The sequence below is a fragment of the Nanorana parkeri genome, unplaced genomic scaffold (assembly GCF_000935625.1).
Source record: "Nanorana parkeri isolate BGI_ZX_2015 unplaced genomic scaffold, ASM93562v1 scaffold51, whole genome shotgun sequence".
Lineage (NCBI taxonomy): Eukaryota > Metazoa > Chordata > Amphibia > Anura > Dicroglossidae > Nanorana > Nanorana parkeri.
Window position 1 is genome coordinate 1,425,484 of NW_017306319.1, and position 25,724 is coordinate 1,451,207.

The window sequence follows — 25,724 nt, forward strand, 5'->3', positions numbered from 1 at the left end:
ATATTGGGGGGTTAACCATGTAAAAAAAAAAAAAAAAAAAAACAGAAAAAAGAAAACAAATGCAGTCACTGGATCTCAGAACTGGTAAGCTGGAATATATTTTATTTTTGTTCTTGAGTTCCAGGTATTATAAGAGGTCATCAAGGCAGCTCCCATGATAATTTCAGTACAGGTTTCTGCTTTAAAAATATAGTCATGCAGCAATTGCGAAGAAAACTAAAAACTTTTATAAAGTAAACCCCACATATTTTATTCTTCGGTTTGGGGATTTTTCAGCTGCTAATGATAAATAATATGCTCTACGCCTATGGTAACTTGTATGACGTATGTGTACTTTTCATGAAAGAAGCTTTAGAGTCTCTTTCTCCCCAATAAATTGTTTAGCTGTTGCAAGCAAATGCTAACCTTGGTGTTCTGCAAACAAAAACTGGCACTCTAACGAACAGCAGTGCACTACATAAAGGATGGCATGTATCCTGCTTCCCACTAATGCACCCAGATAGAAGCAGAATAGATGGTAGATAATGACAACTCCTACACGAGTTGTTCATTCAGCTGTGTCATAAAGTAATCTGTTTCATATATACAAAGCTGAAATAAAAAGAATTTCAATTAGCAAGAAATAATAAGCTGCTGCAGTATACACTTCATTTTACTTTGTATAAAACAGAGCACTTGCAATTGTATATTACAATGAAAAAAAAAATATATAAAATACATTTAAATATTGCAATGACACATATTTTGACTCGGAAGCACTGGAAAAGTACACCTGTGCCAAGAAATGTATCAGCATTAATATCTGGAGAAGCTAAGACCAGATTCACATCTTTGCATTGTTCCAAGTGCATGGAAATGCACATACCGAGATATATCACATGTCCTGGAGGCATCTACTGCAACATCAGTTTTATTTTTGGTCAGGAAAATACGTTTTATTCAGGTAAGATGAAGAGGGAAATTGACACCCAGTTGTTTGGCGTCTTTATTTGTTTTAATTTCACGCACCCTTCTCCCGCAGCTTTTTTTTCCCTCATTACATATTTTTCTTCCCGTTGATTTCTCGCTTGCCCAGTTCAAAATTCAACATTTCTGGGAGCTGTGCATTCCTCCCCTGCATGTGTGTCTCTGTTCCAAATTACAGCTAAAATCCACACATGGCACGCAAAGTCAAAAGTGGGTACATTGCTGCAGAGGAACCAAATTAAAGAGAGAGTCAGTTATGCCCCATCTCCGCTATTATTGCTTATTGGCACTGACAGCCCTCTCTTGGATTCAGAGACAGGCACTCTTAATTTGTAGTGGGCAATATCTCTCCTTTCTGATGATGGTTTCCAGGGTTCTCCATTATTCTTGGTGGGATAGATAAACTCTAATGTCGTTTATCCTCTATGTTAAAATATTTTTGCTGTAGGCTGTGACCTATAGAAAAAAAGAGTCAATCAAGACAGCACTCCAAGACTACCAAAAGGCAGATTTTGATTTTTAATTCAAATGAACATATAATCCAATGTGTCGGGGCTGCGTGGGACTTCTTGAGAAAGCATTTTAATATTATTATTTATTACTGGTATTTATTTTGCTCTGACAATTTATGCAGTGCTTTACATAGTTGCACATGCACTTCAGTCTCTGCCCTCGAAGGGCTTCCAATTTAAAATCTGTCATTGTTCAAGAAACTTTTGGACGATTTCTTAAGGGACCGTAATATACAGGGGTACGGGTACTCCTAGAATGAGATCCTAATAGGTTGGACTTGATAGACTAATGTCTTTATTCAACCTCAAATACTATGTAACTATGTAAAGGTGCCCATATCTCATGCATACATACAGGGCCAATTTAGACAGGAGCCAATCAACCTTCCAGTATGTGGAAGGAAACCGGAGTACCCAGAGGAAAACCACACAAGCAGAGGGAGAACATGCAAACTCCTTGCATATGATGTCCTGCTCCGGATTCAAACAAGGGACCCCCAGTGCTGCAAGGCAGAAGTGCTACTGTCACCACCAAGCCACTCTGCTGCCCATATATAAATGCCGTGCAAACTAAATTCCATAATACTGTTAACTCCTTAATAACTTACTTCAAAAATAGGAACTACTGATAATATTCTATTTTGTTTGAAAATCACTAAAAATATGGGCTTGGCACCATGATGGTTATTAATGAAAACATGTCACAAAACATTGTACGTGAATAAAAAATATAGAAAGCCTCCAAAAAACAATAGCTTATTTTTCTTATCATTCTTTTTCTAGCTGTTAACAATAACACCAAGATGATGTACAGTATATATGGTGATTTAGTTGCTTACTGGCTGTGCAAAACATGCTTGTTATGTTCTCACTTATGTTCTCACTATGCAATCCTTTGACAAGATAATAGGACATACTTGCATCATTACTTGGTAAACTTTCAAACATTGTTCTCAAGCACCTGGAAAACTTTGCTTTGAAATAAAGTATCAACAATTAACCTCATACCCTATTTATTAAGGCCAATGTGGAAACATTTGTGTGAAATCATAATAGAACTGCCTTAACAGGAAGCACATGAATAAAACAAATCTGTCATTTTTACTGGTGTATATATTCAGATTTTTCTCTTCTCAACAAAAGTGAGCAAATGAGCGTACTTTTCACTATTCCTACATGCTTCTATACAGGCGGTCCCCGGGTTACATACAAGATTGGGACTGCAGGTTTGTACTTAAATTTGATTTTGTATGTAAGTCGGAACAGGTAAATTTTTTAAGTGTAACTCCAGCCAAACAAAAACATATTTTAGTTTTGGATAGCATAGGGAAGGGTCACGTTTGTTTTGCTGTCTGTTCCCATTGTTCAGAAGATTATAATAAAATAAAAACATTTTTTTATTTAAAATGACACACGAAAAAAAGTTTTTTTCTATTTTTAATTTTATTTTATAAACGTTAATTTTTTTTATGTGTTTGCATTTTTATTTATTTAACTTTTTTTAACATTTTTTGTCTTTTTAATTGAATTTTTCGAAACCTTTTATTTTAATTCTGGGACCAATAGCCAGCCTGCTATTGGATATTTCAAATTGCTATAGACAATAGCAGGCTGGCTATTGCATCTGCCCACTGCCTGCTGTCAATCAGCAGAGTAGGGGCCTGAAGGAGAAAAGTTCTCTATCAGGTACTCCCATGCTGATTGACAGCAGACAGTGGGCGGGTGCAATAGCCAGCCTGCTATTGCATTTTACAATATCCAATAGCAGGCTGGGAATAGCTCCCAGCCTGCAGATGACGAGGCAGGGTGGCGGGGCAGAGAAGAAGCGGACGGACCGGGGGAGCCGACGGACCGGAGGAAGAGGAGCTGACAGACCAGAGGAAGTTGAGAAGACGGACCAGGAGAAGAGGAGGTGCGGACGGACCGGAAGAGGAACCGGCCGGGACAGCAACGGCGGTACGTTGGGCAGCGGAGGAATGCAGCGGTCCGCTTCCTCCACCAACACATGCAGGGAGAGCAGCGAGGATTTGAAGGGGCACAGGACGCTGCAGCCACAGTTCTCCTGCGGCTGCCGGTACATTTAGGAGAACTGTGGACCTCGGTTCTTAAGTGCGGGTTGTCCGTAAGTCGGACGCCCGTAACCCGGGGACTGCCTGTGTAAACCAAATGACAAAAACAAACAAACAAAAACAAGAAACCCTTTTTATGGATGATGAGGTGTATATGTGATTGACCTAACTGGTTAACAAAATCTAAAGAGTTTATATGACGCCCCTGATAGTCCTAACCGTGGTGCCCTGTACTGCAAGTGTATTAATACAGAAAGCAGAGCTGATGTTATCACGTCAGCTCTGCTCTCTGCATCATTCAGGACTTTCCACTGATGTAGGAACACAGAAGAGGGCCTAGAGTATCATTGCTGGCCAGAAGACCTAGAAAAGGGTAGGTAACAAACAAAAAACCCAAAACAAAAAACACACACGAGGGCTTAAGCAGAGAGGGGGTACATTCTAAGGGGAGACACATACGGAGCCTGAAGCAGCGCTCTAAATATGTATTTCTGTTAATCCCTGGTATCCTCTGGTTATTTTGTAACACAATATATCGGGAACTGATTCATGAAAACTGAAGAAAAGAAAACGGGTTGCTACATGCAACATGGTAAATTTTGTTCTCCGTTCCTGTTCTCCAGTTTCCAACTAATTTGCTTTAATGTCTCCCTCCCTAGAAGCACATACTTACCTTTATTTCTCTCCCCTGCCACTCACAAAAAAGGCAGCACTGAAATTACAGGTGTAATTTTGAATGGGAAAAGCACAGGTTTGCTTTTCACAACTTGTATAGCACAGCATACTTGCAGATTATTGCACACAACTACCTTCTGCTGTGCTGTCCTCCAGTGATGACGGGTCCAGGTACCTGTCACCACCAAGTCCCTGCTGTTACCATCTTCGCTGCTAATTCTTCCGGGTCCCATGGTGATCCTCTTTGTCCACTGGACTGCCACTAATGATGAAACTTCTACGCATGTGCACAGTAGTTTAATTTTTCCTGGCACCTGACCTAAGAGCACTGTACACTGTATGGTGCATGCATCATACAATGTACAGAGAAAACAAAAAATTGCTGGGGAAAATATATTTTGGCAGAAAATATTTTGTTTGTTGCTTCTGCCATCCCTACTTAGAACATTTGTTTGTTGTTGTTATTAATTGTAATATTGCTTTCAGCAAACAGGGACTAGATCGCTTATGTCTATATCCCACCTTGACTGCCTTTAGGCGATCCCTTAAGACTCATCTCTTCAGTGAAGCCTATCCCACCTCAACCTAACCACTGAACCATCATGTTCTCAAACAATTCATCCCCACACAGCTACCTCCTCATGTATCATGTATACCTCCCTTATAGATTGTAAGCCCTCAGGGGCAGGGCCCTCCTTACCATCTTGTCTTGAATTGTATTGGGATTGTAATGTCTTCCTTATATTGCAAAGCGCTGCGCAAACTGTTGGCGCTATATAAATCCTATATAATAATAATATTCACACTTTAGCTTCCAGCTTCCTATTGGACATACAATTTCAGGGGTAGCAATCACTGGCCAATGGAGACTTAAGTAGAAGTTGAAGATTCAGGCTACAGCACCACCAAGATCGATCTGGTTGCTGTTTTCTGTGGTCTGGAAATAAATCAATGTGTGCATGCAAGCATCTAAAAAAGGTGACTGCATCATCATCCCTATTCTAGTTTACCGTATTTATCAAGCCTACAGGTTCACTTTAAACTTTAATTTAGTAAGGTAACTGCAAAATAGCATACAACTAATCAGATTCTTTTTCATGGCTAAAAAGAGTCAGAATTGTTTTAATATTCCTATTAAATCATTCCATATATGTTATTCAACATTCAATGCTATTAGCTGTGACCAAATAAGAATCTCCCAGAATCTCATGGTGCAGTTACAACTATACTATAACTAGACCCACTGTTAAGGTGGGAGAGTGTTGCTGTGAGAGCGCCTCCCCAATTTCCATGCATGATGCTAAAATAGCAACATGGTTCATGCAAACCCACAGCGATGAAAATATTGCCCCCTATGCATGGTGTGCAAGGCTTGTGTTTTTTTAGAAAAAAGAGAAAACACACATGGAAATGTAATTGAATATTTACATTTCAGTAAATGGTTGAACTTTTACTTTTGCTCTTAATCATAATGAAAGTGAAGAGAGCAAAAAAAAAATCAAATCACAGACCAGAAGGCTACAAAGTTTCAGAAGCAGAATAACTGGCAACTGCACAGTGGCCGCTTTGTTAAGCAAGGAAAACCTTCACTGGCTTTCCAGACTGTTTACAAAGAATACAGCTATTTACTCTTGGTAACAAAGATGCTTTTAGGGAAGACAATAGTGTGGGACTGGGGCAATGTGCCCAGCTGAGTCAAAGTCACATTAAAGAACGTGTTTCATAGTTAAGGGGCAGTTGCTTTTTTATTTATTTTTTGTTTTAACAAAACAACATCATTTAATTCAGTTTAAAGCATAACTAGACAAGTCGTACTCATCACATAATTCAACGTTTTGGGTCAAATGCACAATGCATTAAAGTGACCAAGTCCCTAAAAAGGTAGCATTTTTACCAGTGACTTCTGTTGCCCTAACATTTTGCAATACATGGGAATTACTTGTTATATAAACAGTGCTTTGTTATGACATCAAATTTTCTTTCTGTGACAATGTTCAATAATAATGTATCATATGCAAATTTTCCCTAATTAGCAGAAAAGTACCCACAAAAGGAATTGTCTAATCCATCCATCACAGTATGTAGTGGAGCTCATGAAGTAAGAGTCCTTCACAGAGGTAGGGTTGGATTGTATACACCCCCAAAGCTAAGAAGGAAAATAAATTTGATTTGACTATATTTAGGTCAGTGCTCGCTATACAGAAGATGCGGCCTAAGGTGAATATGGCATTTAGGGCCTACATGTGAGGTTTGTATCATATACAGTACATACTTCATGTATATAATTTAAGTACTTTGTCAACAAATGTATTCACTCTTTTATGCATGGAAAACATAGTGCCAACCTGTGCCAGTCTACAATGTCTGTAATTGTATAATGCTAACAGATACATTCTAAAAATGATTATGCTTGCTGGGCCTTTTTGGGCTGAACATAACTTAGGGATCATTCACATTATAGAGGTTTTTTTTTTGTAGAAGCAGAGACACATTAAAGAAAAAAAAAGTTTTTTTTTCTTTGCACAATTATTTTGTTAATTCCTCCAAATACCAAAACAGCCTAAATACAGTACGTGATGTAAAATGAGCTAAACGTGGTTTATTCAATGCTTGCTGTGTCGAGGGAACAGTGACAAATAGCACCGCTTAGGTGCTACAATGGTAATGTCACTTAGTGGAAGGGGGAATTCCTCAAAGGCTACAGGGAGAGCGTGCAACTCTCAGGGGCAAGGACAATGCTGCTAACATCACAGATGGGTTTGCACAGTAAACCAGGTGTATTGTTGCTGGTCTAATGAACAGCATGTAGTGATGTACTGCTGCTGGCATCAAATTTAGGGGCCAAATAAAGGCAGCTTTTTTAGACGAGGGAAACATGTTTGCCAGCATGTGAAGGCAAAACATTCTAGACAGTGCTATATACATGATACAAGTTTGTTACTGTTGGGCTATGTATATCACACTATTTACAGCATTTATACTAGTAAAATAAGTAACTACTAAAAAATGCTCCTCTGAACAAGGTAGGCCATACTGTCTTTTAGGGCTTGTTCACACTGCGCGTTCCAGAGCGGTTATCTGCTGGAACGCACTGTAATCGCACAATAAACCCCCCTAGCATTCTGGGGCATTCAAGTCAATGGCACCGCAGCCACGCCCCCACCGGAACACGTGGCTAAACAATGCCTGCGTTCTAGTCCAGTGCGATTGCAAAAAAATGCTGCACCGGATGAACGTATTTGGTGCAAACAAGCCCTTAGACACAGCTTGATGATAATTAAACAACCTACTCTTCTGGTGGCCACTTAAGCATGATGTAGGCCACAATTGTGGCATTGTCTGATAGAATTCCGACTTATCCCAGACAACATCTAGTGCTGCATAGCACAAAAAAATTCAAAGCAACAACCATCTGCTCAACACAAACAAGAACAAAAGATGAAACCTCTGCTGTGAGAGAAGAAGAGGAATGAGCACCCAAAGATGAAATAGGGGGCTCTGGTTGCTGCCGACACTGGTTGATCCAACTGGGGTCTGTAGGAGGCACAGAAAGCACAATCTATTCTTGAGCCTGTTCATTCACGTATAGAGTACAAAGGATATCCTGGTTCAATAGCTTGTCCGTAGCCACAAGGCAGCCATCATTGTGTTTAGAGGCAAACATGCTCAATAGCCGCCACTGATGTACTAGGAGTAAAGAAGACTCCCCAGAATACTCACAGGTCGAAGTGAGTGTAGGCTTGGAGACAAGATACACAGAGGGGTATGACTATGTGACCACAACACAGCAGGCAGATAAAAAAAAATCCCCAGATGGAAAGAGCTGTGGTGCTGCAGCTGAACTCCCTATATAAAAAATGCCAAAAGCCACAGTCTGCATGTCTATAAATATTAGAGAGAAGACAAGCTGTGCTAGATCCCTGGCACACACAGTGCCTGTTAGAGCAGGAATTGCAGCAGCACTGACTTGGCTGCTAACTGTCCCGTGCAGATCCATGTAGCTGTTGGTGAGAGAAAGAAGTCCATGCACGTGTGCTGGTTCTGCCCCCTCGCTGACATCAGCAACCCAGGTCGAGGAAGCCGGAGGAGGGATCAATGGCAGTACAGGCATGAAGTAGCATGCCCCGTCATCCAGAGAAAATACAGCATCTTGAGAGCATTCCCATCCCAGAAACTGGGCATACAACTTGACAACCACGTATAACTGAGTCTTCAGAGAAAGGGTCAGGTGAACTGCTGTAGCTCTGGACCTGATAACTCTGCAAGGCATCCCAAGATATACTGACTTGACCATCTCAACAAGAACACCAGTAAGAATTAGGAAAACCTGTGCTCATTGACTAATGAGAGAAACTTCCGGAATGAATATGCCCGTATCTGTTGATAGTAGATACATTTTCCAATTTAGTCGAATAAAATAGAGCAGAAGGAAGGAGTATCCATACTCCTAAGGACACTAAGCAAAACTAAGCAGGTGTGAGGTGGGAGGGGTTATAGCCTCCAGGCGGCTGGAACTTCAGTCTTCTTGGGCCTAAAGTCAATTTCTCCTGTAGGAGGCAGTATAAATGCTTAGTTAGGTTGCTCATCAAGCTGTGTCCCTCAATGGACAATAGAGAAAGGGGAATTTTGAGCGCTGTGGATTACTGGATAATGGAAAGAAATATAACAGGTCTACATTCTGCTGCAGAAAGATATTGCCTTTTCAGTTGTTGAGTGCAGTATGGGCAGCTCAAAGGCAGCTGTTCTGAGGGGGACAAGACTGAGGGTCTTGAAGTATATTCCAAATAGCTTTTAAAAAGGTGCTTTTCTTTTACTGCATCACTTTTACACATGTATGTAATTGAACTGTTGCAAACTGCACGCACTCACATTTAGCATGCAGCACACCTGATTAGTCCCGCCCCTCCCTCTTCCAGTATGAGTGCAGCTGTATAGGGGATTTCAAGAGGTTGATACTGCATCAAATTCAGATACTATACCTAGCTACTGTTCATTTAAAAATATATTTTATTATTTTTATACATAACCACAATTATTCATGTATTTCTTTATCTGCATGGGGTACAGCTTTAAACCAATAGTTAAATTTTTCGAAGATGTTGAAGAAGTAAACTACATGACAGTTTCTTACATCTCCCAGGAAGTGTGTTCATGAGATATCTGGGTCTGCACACTTGCTGTGGCCATTATGAAGGGTTTACACTCTCTTTGTTGGATTTCATATTTATTTTAGATTATGGAGAATGAAACAGGAGACGCTGGAAAAAGCAAAGGTGGGCAGGAACATTCAAAACTCTAGGCAGGCAAAAACAAAAAAAAGAGTCAACAATTATGGCAGGGAGCTCTCAAGATTTTTAACATGCCTTGGACTGATTCCGCTCCGCTTATAACTAAAATAAACTCTTTTGTTGGAGTGACCATTTAGGTTGGCCACACACACACACATTACAACCTGATTGTACTTATATTTAATAACAAATATGTAGTGCTAATGATTAAATATAAATTAAAATGATTATATAGATAGGCTTTCACACTACAGAGGGCAGGGCTGCACAGAGAAAATTGCTGAAGTATGGAGGAAGGTAAGTATTTTACAGGTAGGCTGCATGGGGGGTTACCTAATGGACAACTGTACAGTTGTCCTTTAACTCTTTCTCTGTGGCAGCATTGGCATGACATTACACTTTTACAGCCAACTATCTGCTAGTGGAAGTGACCTTCATACTGCTGAAGAGTAGGGCTGCAACTAACTAATCGATTAGTCGATTATGAGAATAGTTGTCAATTATTCTCATCGATTAGTTGGTTGGACCCCCTAGCTCTCTCCTCCATGCTAGGAGGAGGGCACAGCAAGCAGTGGGGTGTCAGGATGGAGAGTGGAGGGATTACCGACACATGGACATTATGGGTAGTATTTCTATAACAAGGTAGCTTATCAGTCCCCTTGCGATAGCAATAATGTTAAGTAAAAAAAATATTCTATGTAAAAGTCCACATGCTGTTTCCTTTACTTGAATGTTACTTATTTTACATCACAACAGTTAGTCTGCCTCATGTTACAGTCCGTGCATCCCTGCAATTTTCCACACATCAATAACATGTGTTAGATGTGATAGCTATCCTCTTGCCTTAGTCATGGACCTAACGACCAAATATTTCCCATCTTCAAAGATAAATAATTAGGGGAAACAAAAGAAACCATGCATGTGGTATACTGTGATAACCTTGTCACCTGTTCACAAACAGAAAGGCAGGATAAGCAAAATACACACGTGGAAAACATATCAGAAATATGTTTCCAGTTTCCTCCTAAATTTCCATCTGGTTATATCACTGATCTTCATGTAAAATATTTTTTGTACAGGTTTTCTCTTACGACAAAGGTAAATATTAGGGAAAGCAAAACTGAGAGTTTCCACCTCACCAAAATAATGGTTAAAATCTGGACATTTTGGAAAAATTTAACCATCATGATAAAATTAATTGGAGTCAATGGGCAAGGCGAAATACTGAAGCTGTTTTTGTGTGGCCTCTCATGTCCTCACATAAAATGACAATAGATGTTATAATAAACATGGCATATTGTAACAATCTTCTGTTTGTTACCCACATATTGTCACAATCACCTATTTCTAGCCTTTATCTTGCTCGCGTATTGTCACAATTGCCCATTGGTTGCACATGTATTGAAAGCATTGCCCATTTATTTCCCAATACTGTATTTTCAGCGTGGTTCCTTTAGAGGGCCATTTTACTTAAATGTAATCACTTGAAGGCATCAAACCACAGTGCTACCATCCACATGTTTCACTATGGTGCACTATGTACTAGATCCACCATATCTATGATTATACCATAGCATGCTAGACATGCCTACATTAACTATAACCTGCAAAGGAAGTAAACACAGGCAGCCCGTCTTATCAAGGAAGGGGGTGGATATTTATAGGCTGATTGCTATGGGTGCCTTGTGAGAGCAACAAGGAGGAATACAAAAGCTACATGGGATAATTTTCTTATATTAAGATGCTTCTTCAAGCAGATTTCACCTTAGCGGTGTTTCATGGCAAACAATTGCTAAAAAATGAATAATTTTTGGGTGAAATTCATTTTTGCCCAATCACTCCACCTATGCCGAAGGGCATGTTCTGCTGTATTGAGCTATACATGACATAGCACAGCTTTTTTAATAATACTCTAGTTTTTATGAATTGTCGATTCCACCTAAATCCTGGAAAACAACTTTTATAAGAAAACTGTCAGGGTCTTTCTAAAAGACTCATCTCTTCAGTGAAGCCTATCCCACCTCAACCTAACCACTGAACCATCATGTTCTCAAACAATTCATCCCCACACAGCTACCTCCTCATGTATCATGTATACCTCCCTTATAGATTGTAAGCCCTCAGGGGCAGGGCCCTCCTTACCATCTTGTCTTGAATTGTATTGGGATTGTAATGTCTTCCTTATATTGCAAAGCGCTGCGCAAACTGTTGGCGCTATATAAATCCTATATAATAATAATATTCACACTTTAGCTTCCAGCTTCCTATTGGACATACAATTTCAGGGGTAGCAATCACTGGCCAATGGAGACTTAAGTAGAAGTTGAAGATTCAGGCTACAGCACCACCAAGATCGATCTGGTTGCTGTTTTCTGTGGTCTGGAAATAAATCAATGTGTGCATGCAAGCATCTAAAAAAGGTGACTGCATCATCATCCCTATTCTAGTTTACCGTATTTATCAAGCCTACAGGTTCACTTTAAACTTTAATTTAGTAAGGTAACTGCAAAATAGCATACAACTAATCAGATTCTTTTTCATGGCTAAAAAGAGTCAGAATTGTTTTAATATTCCTATTAAATCATTCCATATATGTTATTCAACATTCAATGCTATTAGCTGTGACCAAATAAGAATCTCCCAGAATCTCATGGTGCAGTTACAACTATACTATAACTAGACCCACTGTTAAGGTGGGAGAGTGTTGCTGTGAGAGCGCCTCCCCAATTTCCATGCATGATGCTAAAATAGCAACATGGTTCATGCAAACCCACAGCGATGAAAATATTGCCCCCTATGCATGGTGTGCAAGGCTTGTGTTTTTTTAGAAAAAAGAGAAAACACACATGGAAATGTAATTGAATATTTACATTTCAGTAAATGGTTGAACTTTTACTTTTGCTCTTAATCATAATGAAAGTGAAGAGAGCAAAAAAAAAATCAAATCACAGACCAGAAGGCTACAAAGTTTCAGAAGCAGAATAACTGGCAACTGCACAGTGGCCGCTTTGTTAAGCAAGGAAAACCTTCACTGGCTTTCCAGACTGTTTACAAAGAATACAGCTATTTACTCTTGGTAACAAAGATGCTTTTAGGGAAGACAATAGTGTGGGACTGGGGCAATGTGCCCAGCTGAGTCAAAGTCACATTAAAGAACGTGTTTCATAGTTAAGGGGCAGTTGCTTTTTTATTTATTTTTTGTTTTAACAAAACAACATCATTTAATTCAGTTTAAAGCATAACTAGACAAGTCGTACTCATCACATAATTCAACGTTTTGGGTCAAATGCACAATGCATTAAAGTGACCAAGTCCCTAAAAAGGTAGCATTTTTACCAGTGACTTCTGTTGCCCTAACATTTTGCAATACATGGGAATTACTTGTTATATAAACAGTGCTTTGTTATGACATCAAATTTTCTTTCTGTGACAATGTTCAATAATAATGTATCATATGCAAATTTTCCCTAATTAGCAGAAAAGTACCCACAAAAGGAATTGTCTAATCCATCCATCACAGTATGTAGTGGAGCTCATGAAGTAAGAGTCCTTCACAGAGGTAGGGTTGGATTGTATACACCCCCAAAGCTAAGAAGGAAAATAAATTTGATTTGACTATATTTAGGTCAGTGCTCGCTATACAGAAGATGCGGCCTAAGGTGAATATGGCATTTAGGGCCTACATGTGAGGTTTGTATCATATACAGTACATACTTCATGTATATAATTTAAGTACTTTGTCAACAAATGTATTCACTCTTTTATGCATGGAAAACATAGTGCCAACCTGTGCCAGTCTACAATGTCTGTAATTGTATAATGCTAACAGATACATTCTAAAAATGATTATGCTTGCTGGGCCTTTTTGGGCTGAACATAACTTAGGGATCATTCACATTATAGAGGTTTTTTTTTTGTAGAAGCAGAGACACATTAAAGAAAAAAAAAGTTTTTTTTTCTTTGCACAATTATTTTGTTAATTCCTCCAAATACCAAAACAGCCTAAATACAGTACGTGATGTAAAATGAGCTAAACGTGGTTTATTCAATGCTTGCTGTGTCGAGGGAACAGTGACAAATAGCACCGCTTAGGTGCTACAATGGTAATGTCACTTAGTGGAAGGGGGAATTCCTCAAAGGCTACAGGGAGAGCGTGCAACTCTCAGGGGCAAGGACAATGCTGCTAACATCACAGATGGGTTTGCACAGTAAACCAGGTGTATTGTTGCTGGTCTAATGAACAGCATGTAGTGATGTACTGCTGCTGGCATCAAATTTAGGGGCCAAATAAAGGCAGCTTTTTTAGACGAGGGAAACATGTTTGCCAGCATGTGAAGGCAAAACATTCTAGACAGTGCTATATACATGATACAAGTTTGTTACTGTTGGGCTATGTATATCACACTATTTACAGCATTTATACTAGTAAAATAAGTAACTACTAAAAAATGCTCCTCTGAACAAGGTAGGCCATACTGTCTTTTAGGGCTTGTTCACACTGCGCGTTCCAGAGCGGTTATCTGCTGGAACGCACTGTAATCGCACAATAAACCCCCCTAGCATTCTGGGGCATTCAAGTCAATGGCACCGCAGCCACGCCCCCACCGGAACACGTGGCTAAACAATGCCTGCGTTCTAGTCCAGTGCGATTGCAAAAAAATGCTGCACCGGATGAACGTATTTGGTGCAAACAAGCCCTTAGACACAGCTTGATGATAATTAAACAACCTACTCTTCTGGTGGCCACTTAAGCATGATGTAGGCCACAATTGTGGCATTGTCTGATAGAATTCCGACTTATCCCAGACAACATCTAGTGCTGCATAGCACAAAAAAATTCAAAGCAACAACCATCTGCTCAACACAAACAAGAACAAAAGATGAAACCTCTGCTGTGAGAGAAGAAGAGGAATGAGCACCCAAAGATGAAATAGGGGGCTCTGGTTGCTGCCGACACTGGTTGATCCAACTGGGGTCTGTAGGAGGCACAGAAAGCACAATCTATTCTTGAGCCTGTTCATTCACGTATAGAGTACAAAGGATATCCTGGTTCAATAGCTTGTCCGTAGCCACAAGGCAGCCATCATTGTGTTTAGAGGCAAACATGCTCAATAGCCGCCACTGATGTACTAGGAGTAAAGAAGACTCCCCAGAATACTCACAGGTCGAAGTGAGTGTAGGCTTGGAGACAAGATACACAGAGGGGTATGACTATGTGACCACAACACAGCAGGCAGATAAAAAAAAATCCCCAGATGGAAAGAGCTGTGGTGCTGCAGCTGAACTCCCTATATAAAAAATGCCAAAAGCCACAGTCTGCATGTCTATAAATATTAGAGAGAAGACAAGCTGTGCTAGATCCCTGGCACACACAGTGCCTGTTAGAGCAGGAATTGCAGCAGCACTGACTTGGCTGCTAACTGTCCCGTGCAGATCCATGTAGCTGTTGGTGAGAGAAAGAAGTCCATGCACGTGTGCTGGTTCTGCCCCCTCGCTGACATCAGCAACCCAGGTCGAGGAAGCCGGAGGAGGGATCAATGGCAGTACAGGCATGAAGTAGCATGCCCCGTCATCCAGAGAAAATACAGCATCTTGAGAGCATTCCCATCCCAGAAACTGGGCATACAACTTGACAACCACGTATAACTGAGTCTTCAGAGAAAGGGTCAGGTGAACTGCTGTAGCTCTGGACCTGATAACTCTGCAAGGCATCCCAAGATATACTGACTTGACCATCTCAACAAGAACACCAGTAAGAATTAGGAAAACCTGTGCTCATTGACTAATGAGAGAAACTTCCGGAATGAATATGCCCGTATCTGTTGATAGTAGATACATTTTCCAATTTAGTCGAATAAAATAGAGCAGAAGGAAGGAGTATCCATACTCCTAAGGACACTAAGCAAAACTAAGCAGGTGTGAGGTGGGAGGGGTTATAGCCTCCAGGCGGCTGGAACTTCAGTCTTCTTGGGCCTAAAGTCAATTTCTCCTGTAGGAGGCAGTATAAATGCTTAGTTAGGTTGCTCATCAAGCTGTGTCCCTCAATGGACAATAGAGAAAGGGGAATTTTGAGCGCTGTGGATTACTGGATAATGGAAAGAAATATAACAGGTCTACATTCTGCTGCAGAAAGATATTGCCTTTTCAGTTGTTGAGTGCAGTATGGGCAGCTCAAAGGCAGCTGTTCTGAGGGGGACAAGACTGAGGGTCTTGAAGTATATTCCAAATAGCTTTTAAAAAGGTGCTTTTCTTTTACTGCATCACTTTTACACATGTATGTAATTGAACTGTTGCAAACTGCACGCACTCACATTTAGCATGCAGCACACCTGATTAGTCCCGCCCCTCCCTCTTCCAGTATGAGTGCAGCTGTATAGGGGATTTCAAGAGGTTGATACTGCATCAAATTCAGATACTATACCTAGCTACTGTTCATTTAAAAATATATTTTATTATTTTTATACATAACCACAATTATTCATGTATTTCTTTATCTGCATGGGGTACAGCTTTAAACCAATAGTTAAATTTTTCGAAGATGTTGAAGAAGTAAACTACATGACAGTTTCTTACATCTCCCAGGAAGTGTGTTCATGAGATATCTGGGTCTGCACACTTGCTGTGGCCATTATGAAGGGTTTACACTCTCTTTGTTGGATTTCATATTTATTTTAGATTATGGAGAATGAAACAGGAGACGCTGGAAAAAGCAAAGGTGGGCAGGAACATTCAAAACTCTAGGCAGGCAAAAACAAAAAAAAGAGTCAACAATTATGGCAGGGAGCTCTCAAGATTTTTAACATGCCTTGGACTGATTCCGCTCCGCTTATAACTAAAATAAACTCTTTTGTTGGAGTGACCATTTAGGTTGGCCACACACACACACATTACAACCTGATTGTACTTATATTTAATAACAAATATGTAGTGCTAATGATTAAATATAAATTAAAATGATTATATAGATAGGCTTTCACACTACAGAGGGCAGGGCTGCACAGAGAAAATTGCTGAAGTATGGAGGAAGGTAAGTATTTTACAGGTAGGCTGCATGGGGGGTTACCTAATGGACAACTGTACAGTTGTCCTTTAACTCTTTCTCTGTGGCAGCATTGGCATGACATTACACTTTTACAGCCAACTATCTGCTAGTGGAAGTGACCTTCATACTGCTGAAGAGTAGGGCTGCAACTAACTAATCGATTAGTCGATTATGAGAATAGTTGTCAATTATTCTCATCGATTAGTTGGTTGGACCCCCTAGCTCTCTCCTCCATGCTAGGAGGAGGGCACAGCAAGCAGTGGGGTGTCAGGATGGAGAGTGGAGGGATTACCGACACATGGACATTATGGGTAGTATTTCTATAACAAGGTAGCTTATCAGTCCCCTTGCGATAGCAATAATGTTAAGTAAAAAAAATATTCTATGTAAAAGTCCACATAAGACATTATGGGTAGTATTTCTATAACAAGGTAGCAGTCCCCATGCGATAGCAATAATGTTAAGTAAAAAAAATATTCTATGTAAAAGTCCACATGCTGTTTCCTTTACTTGAATGTTACTTATTTTACATCACAACAGTTAGTCTGCCTCATGTTACAGTCCGTGCATCCCTGCAATTTTCCACACATCAATAACATGTGTTAGATGTGATAGCTATCCTCTTGCCTTAGTCATGGACCTAACGACCAAATATTTCCCATCTTCAAAGATAAATAATTAGGGGAAACAAAAGAAACCATGCATGTGGTATACTGTGATAACCTTGTCACCTGTTCACAAACAGAAAGGCAGGATAAGCAAAATACACACGTGGAAAACATATCAGAAATATGTTTCCAGTTTCCTCCTAAATTTCCATCTGGTTATATCACTGATCTTCATGTAAAATATTTTTTGTACAGGTTTTCTCTTACGACAAAGGTAAATATTAGGGAAAGCAAAACTGAGAGTTTCCACCTCACCAAAATAATGGTTAAAATCTGGACATTTTGGAAAAATTTAACCATCATGATAAAATTAATTGGAGTCAATGGGCAAGGCGAAATACTGAAGCTGTTTTTGTGTGGCCTCTCATGTCCTCACATAAAATGACAATAGATGTTATAATAAACATGGCATATTGTAACAATCTTCTGTTTGTTACCCACATATTGTCACAATCACCTATTTCTAGCCTTTATCTTGCTCGCGTATTGTCACAATTGCCCATTGGTTGCACATGTATTGAAAGCATTGCCCATTTATTTCCCAATACTGTATTTTCAGCGTGGTTCCTTTAGAGGGCCATTTTACTTAAATGTAATCACTTGAAGGCATCAAACCACAGTGCTACCATCCACATGTTTCACTGTGGTGCACTATGTACTAGATCCACCATATCTATGATTATACCATAGCATGCTAGACATGCCTACATTAACTATAACCTGCAAAGGAAGTAAACACAGGCAGCCCGTCTTATCAAGGAAGGGGGTGGATATTTATAGGCTGATTGCTATGGGTGCCTTGTGAGAGCAACAAGGAGGAATACAAAAGCTACATGGGATAATTTTCTTATATTAAGATGCTTCTTCAAGCAGATTTCACCTTAGCGGTGTTTCATGGCAAACAATTGCTAAAAAATGAATAATTTTTGGGTGAAATTCATTTTTGCCCAATCACTCCACCTATGCCGAAGGGCATGTTCTGCTGTATTGAGCTATACATGACATAGCACAGCTTTTTTAATAATACTCTAGTTTTTATGAATTGTCGATTCCACCTAAATCCTGGAAAACAACTTTTATAAGAAAACTGTCAGGGTCTTTCTACCAGCATTAGATTTACCATTTGCTGACATCAAGGTTATATGCTAATCTGAGTTAAAGTGAACCTGTCAGACATTATAAACCTACAAGTCCTTCCTAAAAGCTGACAATACCTTGTGTTTGTTTATAAATTGTACATTTATTGGATATTGAGGTACTGTAAATCAGGATGGCAGTTGGCAGGAATTAGACCTGAAGTCCTGGAAGTCAGGACTGATGGTAACAAAGTAAAACTCGTTTTAGAGAGGCGCACAATAGCAAGTTTTCTGTTTTTTATAGACACCCTATGGTGCCTGCAATAAACTAGACTTTTACATTTAACAGTTAAAAATGACTGACCTGTTCTGAATGACTGCCTGCCTTGAAGCAAATATGTGGACCAGGGTTCAGAGACTGACTAACATGGGACAACATAGCTCCTTTAATAATGATAGGATCATCATTTAGTTATGCAACAGGTATAACTAGTATGTGATGCATATAACAGTCATGTCATAGTCCAAGCTGCTTCCCATCACTACATTATTTTTCTCTATTACTTTACTGTACTTGTCACCAGTGTCTGCCAACGTCAGTATGCCGCCAATACTAAACGGATACCCATTTTCACAGCCTGGGAAGATGAAATTCTCCATGCTAACATTGTGTGCTATCTACATTTTACACAATCTAATGGTGCCATAGTTTCCTGAACACTATTTCATTAGGCAATAGGCTTTTCTATTCAAGCTGACATCCACATTTATGCTTTATCACAAGCATGTACTCATTGACTGGAAAGTTTGCTATGTACATGCAATGAAAGGAAACGTGATAAAGCACAGTGCTCCTTTCCTAGGAATTAGAGCTCCAAATTGAAAATGGAAAAAAAAAGCACCCCTGGCCCCAGGATGAGGAGACATACTAACAACTACTTTGTCACCAGCTGTTTGTAATAACTACAGAATGTAACCACAGAGAGATTCAAATCAGGGTAAAGGTCATAACACCTAAATCCGAGTAAGAAGACAAAACAGAAAGATGTGCCAGTGATGGTTTATATAACTTATGCACATACAATTTCTATAGCAATGGGTACATTAATATAGTGTTAAAGGTGTAATAAAGACACTGGTCAACAAAGTAGAGGAACAATGTGCCTAAGTGAACTAATAAATAAAAATCCTAAATAATTATTTTTTTTTTAAATGCACTTACAAGGGCAGTGTAGCAAAATCAGGTTGTCATGAGCTTGAGCCTTGAAATGGCCAAGGGGAGCTGTCTGATGCTGTTTTCCATTCAGGCTCATGACAAGCTCATTTTGTTTCAATGCCATGTTGTGTGCAGTTGTTTTTTTTTAAAGATTTTTATCTATTACTGCACTTAGGTTGATGCGCCTTGTTTCGCTACTTTGTTTTTCAATTCAGATTATCGATCTTCCCTATCCAATGGTGCATGGCGCTGCAGGACCTTTGTATTAGATATTGGCTGTATGTGAATAACTATTATCCTGCAAACCTAGGAGTGCAAGTTTTGACTTTTACAAATTATTTCTCTCTTCCAGACACAGGTCACGTTACTAGAAGTAACAAGGGTCACAGATTGGAGGCAATCACATATTAGGGTACTGTTGCAAAATTTTCTGGCTGTATATTTGTGGTATACAGATTGCAGGTTGCAAGAGAAAGGGACTTGGTATTTCTTTTTCCAGAGAGCAGCTAGTAATGGTGTCTTTCCCTAAACTGTCAAAAAAAGCTATGCGTACAATTACTACATGTATTAAATAACTAAATAACCAATACAGCTAAACAAAACCTTGCAGGATCATATAAACTACAACATATTTTTTTATGCCATGCATCACTTGCGGAATGAAGGTAGTGTTGAACAGAAAACCTAGATACCGTACAGTGGCGTAACCAGAGTTATGGGTGCCCGGGGCAGAACATTTTTTTCGCCCCCCCCATATTATATAAACATCCACTAGAACTGTACCCCCCACCCACACACATATCACCCAGGGAACGGCAATATCTGGTTGTTGTACAGGGGCAAGTAAGAAGAAACCTGAACAGCTCGAGACGCTGACTCGAGTATAAGCCGAGGGGGGCACTTTTCAGCAAAAAAAATGGGCTGAAAAACTCGGCTTATACTCGAGTATATACGGTACCTATCATTACCTTCTCACAGTGACCTAGTAGGATACAGTTGGAACTTTCTACAAGGCTGAACTCCCATGTACAGGCATAAAACACTCTTACCGTTAATATGGGAGGTTTTATAGGTTGTCAGACCCTAAAAACAGCTGCACTTTCAGTAATTTCACCTTTGTCTTAACAGTCTAGCTCAGTAGGGCCATTTGTAATACAATTTTTGTTCCCGATTTCATTTTACAATGAATTGTGGGCCCTGCTTACTATCTTATCTTGAATTGTATTGTCTTCCTTATATTGTAAAGCACTGCAACAACTGTTGGCGCTATATAAATCCTGTATAATAATAATAACCTGTTTTGTATATACATTTTATATCCTATTCCGTTACTTAATTTTTTGCCACAGGTAATGTAAACTGCCAACAATAGCGATGTGTTTGTTTTGAGACCTGTTTATAACTTGTTTACCAGAACCTTTATGAAGATGCACATGGGGCAATTGACTCTTTAGAAAATGCCAACAATGGGGAGAAGAGTAAATATTGGATGAAACATATGCGCCAGGCAGAGGAACTTGTGTGCACAAACTGTTGTGGTGATTAAATAGTATGGATATTACTCTTATCTAATAAATGATGGGGAACATATATGGAAGTATTATGTCATTTCATTATATAAGCACATTAAAAACCCCATTAAATACACGTAAAAGCTACCTGACAACATGTTATGAACTGGAGTTGCTATGTTAATATCTTGCAGATGTTCAAATGTCTCCGTGTGGAAGAGACGTAATGTGGAGCCGGATGTAAAGGCAATCCAGATGCCTACTCCCGCCACTGCCATGTGGGAAATCACCATGCCTTCCTCTTGGTGAGCTTCAAGCTGGTGCTAACAAAGGCAAAACAAAATTTTATTTCACAACAGAATGGTAAAATAAACTCTACCAAACTAATCATTTCCCAAGTAAAAATATTTTATAAGAGCAAAAACTTAAAGTGTTTGTAAGCCCCAACAATGAACTTCTATTATTTGCTCCCTTTTGGCCTGCTAAATATTCCATTGAAGTTTTTTTGTTATATCTGGTCGATAAGTGCCACATTTTTAAGCCCAAAATATTGGAGCCACTGTAACCGATTTGCTTTGAAGGTGGAGGCTCCAGGGTTGTCATCCTTATTGCTGCCCGACTACAGAGTAGGTCACTGACCCAAAACTAGTATGCAGCCTGATGAATCAAAACACATGACCTTAACTTGTTGCAGGTCATTGATTTACTAAGTAGTGAAAGCAAGGATAGCATTGAGAGTTTCAAAGCCTATACCTTTAACAATAAGTCAGCAATTGCACCTCCCATATTTTTGTTCCGCCAGCAAAAAAAAAAAAAGATTGTAATGGTGGTAACAGCTACAAGACTAAATCCTACCTGCTAAAATTGTGTATGGACAGATTTATAGTGCAGAGAATGGGCAGTTAACAGTCTATTATACGCAAGTGATTGAGTACTTTAAAAAAAATATAAAATGGGAAAAATAAATGAGAATTACAATGGTTTTGGATTTAAGGTAAAGCAGGACAGATGTGTTAATACCAGTCACCTCAGTTCCCTGTTTGACTAATCCCCAATTTATAACTCCAGAACATGGAAACAGCAGTTAGTGATATTATCACATAAGCTCACAGCACCTTCCTACATAAGAATGAAATTCCTCTTACCTTTGGGTGGACAACTCCCTTGATAATACTAACAGAAACACATTTCATTCATTTAAGAAATCTAGGGGAATGTATTGAATTTATTTCTATTGCTTAGATGAAATCTAAACACTTCCATTCTATGCCTGGTTGTAATCTTTGCTCTAGAGATAATCCATGTTATGTACCATATAACAAAAAGATCTATAAACCCAATTACATTTTTGCCTGAAGAAACATTCCAGCCACTCTAACTTTCTATATGAACTGCAGTAGCTGAAGTGAAATGTCACGGACAAAATGGCAAAATTCTCCACTATTTGCAGACCACATCTTATTACATGTGAAAAAAATTATACTATATTATCTTTGATGCAGACAAGTAAATGTTACTGTAGTAATATTTCTACTAGCACTGTAAATATTGGATGCCAGTGATGGATAGTCTTGAGAAATGTCCCTACTGAAGTAAGAAGTTAAAAAATTAACAGCCTCACATGTCATCTAATTTAATGAAAGACAGACATGTCAAAGGAAAACCAACAACCAATGCATAAAAGCTAAACATATATACTGATAATTGAAGGCAGGATTTTGTAAAAGGATATTGTATCTTGGTCAGAAAGAAACAGATGTGTTTAACCTGTGGAAGGGGTATAAATTAGAAAAGAGACTGACCCATGACTAACAATGAATGAAGTCCACATTAGAAATAACTTACTTTTCTGCATGAACAACTAGCGATGTGGGGGGGCTTGAACTAAAATCAATTCACTTGAGTTTGCCCAAGTCCACGCAAACTGGAACTGAAACACACCCCTCCCGACCCATGCAGTTCCGGCAGGGCCAATTGCAAAGGAACATAATGAGATGGGACCCAGGAGATGAAAGTGTTGTAGTCACATGGGACAGATTCTTGGACAGCACATGAAAGACCCTTTCATCACTAAGGGGGTCATTCACAAAAGGATGAAGAGTTTGGAGAAGTGACCAATCTAGGACAACATAGCTGAACTGGAAAGTGAGCTGAATTGGAGAATTTTTCCAAATCAGCAATTTTGCCCCAGATTGTTCACTTCTCCTGCCTTCTCCAAACTCTTCACCCTTTTGTGAATAACCCTGTAAAAATGAGGATAGTAATAAAAATAATATGGAAGGGGGTGCATTTTAACTAACTTTGCCCTGGGATGCAGTACCTTAGTATGATGTCGCAATGCCTCAGTGATGTCTCTTTTTCTTAACACATTTAAGGGATTATAGGTTTTGCCCAAAAAATGAATATCTCAGAAACGTGCAGGATACATATCCACTTTAAGGGCTTCAAAATTAATGAAATGTTACATTCTAGATTTCTACAGATAGTTATGGGAATGAATAACTGACATTTAGCCCATCGCAGGTATAAAAACTCTCAGAGGTTGTAAGGAATTTACTTAGTTTTAGCCAATCAAATATCTGTTTACTTTTTTTTAACCTGTACATTTGTGGTTTGTTTAAATGTGTAGTGCATCCGTTGTCTTTTCTCTACATAGATCTACTCACACAGAGATTTGTAGTTTCACCATAGCTGGAGGGACAAAGTTTAACTACCTCTGCTCTACATTTTATAACTATGTTTTTTTCATTCTTTTACATCCTGCATCCATATCTATACCTACCTCAGTGTTATATGTTTCCCTGTCAATAATGAATATTTGTCCTCCAGAAGCAGCCCAAACACATCCTTCCATTACCAATAGACTTCGAACAGGTAGAACTCCTAATTTTATCAGCTTTGAAGAATCCGCATTCCAAGTCCCATCTAAATACAAAAATAAATAAAATTAAAAAATTAAAATCATGTGTAAAGAATGCACATGGTAAACAATTACATTACAGTTCTTTGACTAGAAATATTTAAAAAGAGAACTATGGGGTAAGTGTCTTTCCCCCATAGTTCTCTTTAGGGTCACAGGAGAACATATACTAACCTCCTCCTCTGACCCAAAGCTCAGTATATAGCGAGCTATTGCCTGCGATATACTGAGAGTGCCGTAGCTAGGACGGATACCGACAATACTGTCGTGATCTGCCCAGCTGCGTGAGTGACAGCTGGCTCTGTCCATCCAGAGGCAGAGCCACCTGTGCCCGCCCCCTGCCCCGTTCATTCCTCCAGTCAGCGCTGGAGGATCGGAGAGGTGAGGGAGGAATCTCTGTGGGGAGCCGTGACAGTCACTGCTCACTAAAGGGAGAAGATTGGGAAGTGAACGTATCAGTGCATGTTTCTGCTCACTGCCCGATCTATAGAGTCGACATGTGACAGCTTCTTTGTCACAGGCCGGCTCTAACTATGAGGATGAATGGAAATCACTCACCTTATAGTTCCCCTTTAAAACTTGTATTATATTCACTGAATTTAAACACATGCACCCAAAAATGAAATGTGCAAATCGCAAACATTGCTAAATGCATATGCATCTATGCTCCAATCTCTTTTCATTCTACTTTATCATATTTTGCATGCAAGCTCACACAAGAAAAAAACAACATATTTACTATTAACAGGAAGACATAGAGTTATTTTCTTCATTTTTTTATGGTTAAGAATAAAAAAAAATACGTATGTCATGTCTTCCAAAGACTAGTCTGTAAAAAGAGAAAAAAAACTGTTGTTTACGGAGCCCTGAGGCTCAAGCTGCAATTTGCACACATATTCCAGTGACCCATCTCTTATCAGATGTCTAATTCTGAAGTTTTAGCCAGACAAGGAAAGTAATGTGGTTAGGCTGCTATTGTTGCTCTGTCTTTCTCGATGAGGTGTAGGCAACCTTGACACTCCAGCTGTGGTGTAACTACAAATCCCATGAGGCATTGCAAGATAGCCACAGGCATGATGGCATATGTAGCGTCAGCACAGCTGGAGTGCCAAGGATGGCTACCCCTGTGCTAGATACCCCATACTGATCTGAGAGGCATGTATTAAAAGTGTATTAACAAGGGTTGTAAAACAGACATAAAACATTGGTTTAAAACCCAAACTCTTAAGAACTAAATGAATAAATAAAAAATACGGACCTAAAGCCGTATACTTTTCCAGAGTTTTAAATAATGTTTGTTAGACGATAGCTAAGATTTATTTCAGAAGCATTCATAAATTGTATTAACTAAATAAATGAAACTTTATTCTGAACTCAAACTTCCGTTGACTATGCTTCCAGGAAGAAAACATAAAATAAAAAACTCTATTTACATTCAATTGCATTTATGAATTATTGTTGGAGCTCTCGTATGTATTCTGTATGTGCTGGCATTCACAAAGCTGGGACAGATTTAGACTTGGATGGCTCCCATTGGCAGGCTACATGGTCATTATCCCTCCGGAACAGACTATCTGGCACCAACTTCTATGTGGTTAGAGCATGGTGCCATGCAATAAATGGCAAACATTTTCTGCTGCTAATTATGAACGTATATTTAAAAAATGAAAAAGTATTAAACTCTTATGTGCTGAAACTTTGAATTGCAGTAATGTGTAAATGAATAGAATACAAACTAGAAAGGAAATTTTTATTGCAATTCACCACTTGCATATTTTTTT

The 25,724-nt window shown here is 39.2% G+C and overlaps 1 protein-coding gene across 1 annotated transcript in view; it reads right to left on the reverse strand.

Annotated features, from left to right (window-relative positions):
• ARHGEF10 (Rho guanine nucleotide exchange factor 10) overlaps positions 1 to 25,724 on the reverse strand; it is a 143,890-nt gene that overhangs the window by 8,830 nt on the left and 109,336 nt on the right. Inside the window, exons 26-27 of the mRNA XM_018575060.1 lie at positions 23,806 to 23,948; positions 21,172 to 21,346 (exon numbers count right to left, since the gene is read on the reverse strand). Coding sequence (XP_018430562.1) covers positions 21,172 to 21,346; positions 23,806 to 23,948 — 318 coding nt within the window. The remainder of the gene's footprint in view (positions 1 to 21,171; positions 21,347 to 23,805; positions 23,949 to 25,724) is intronic.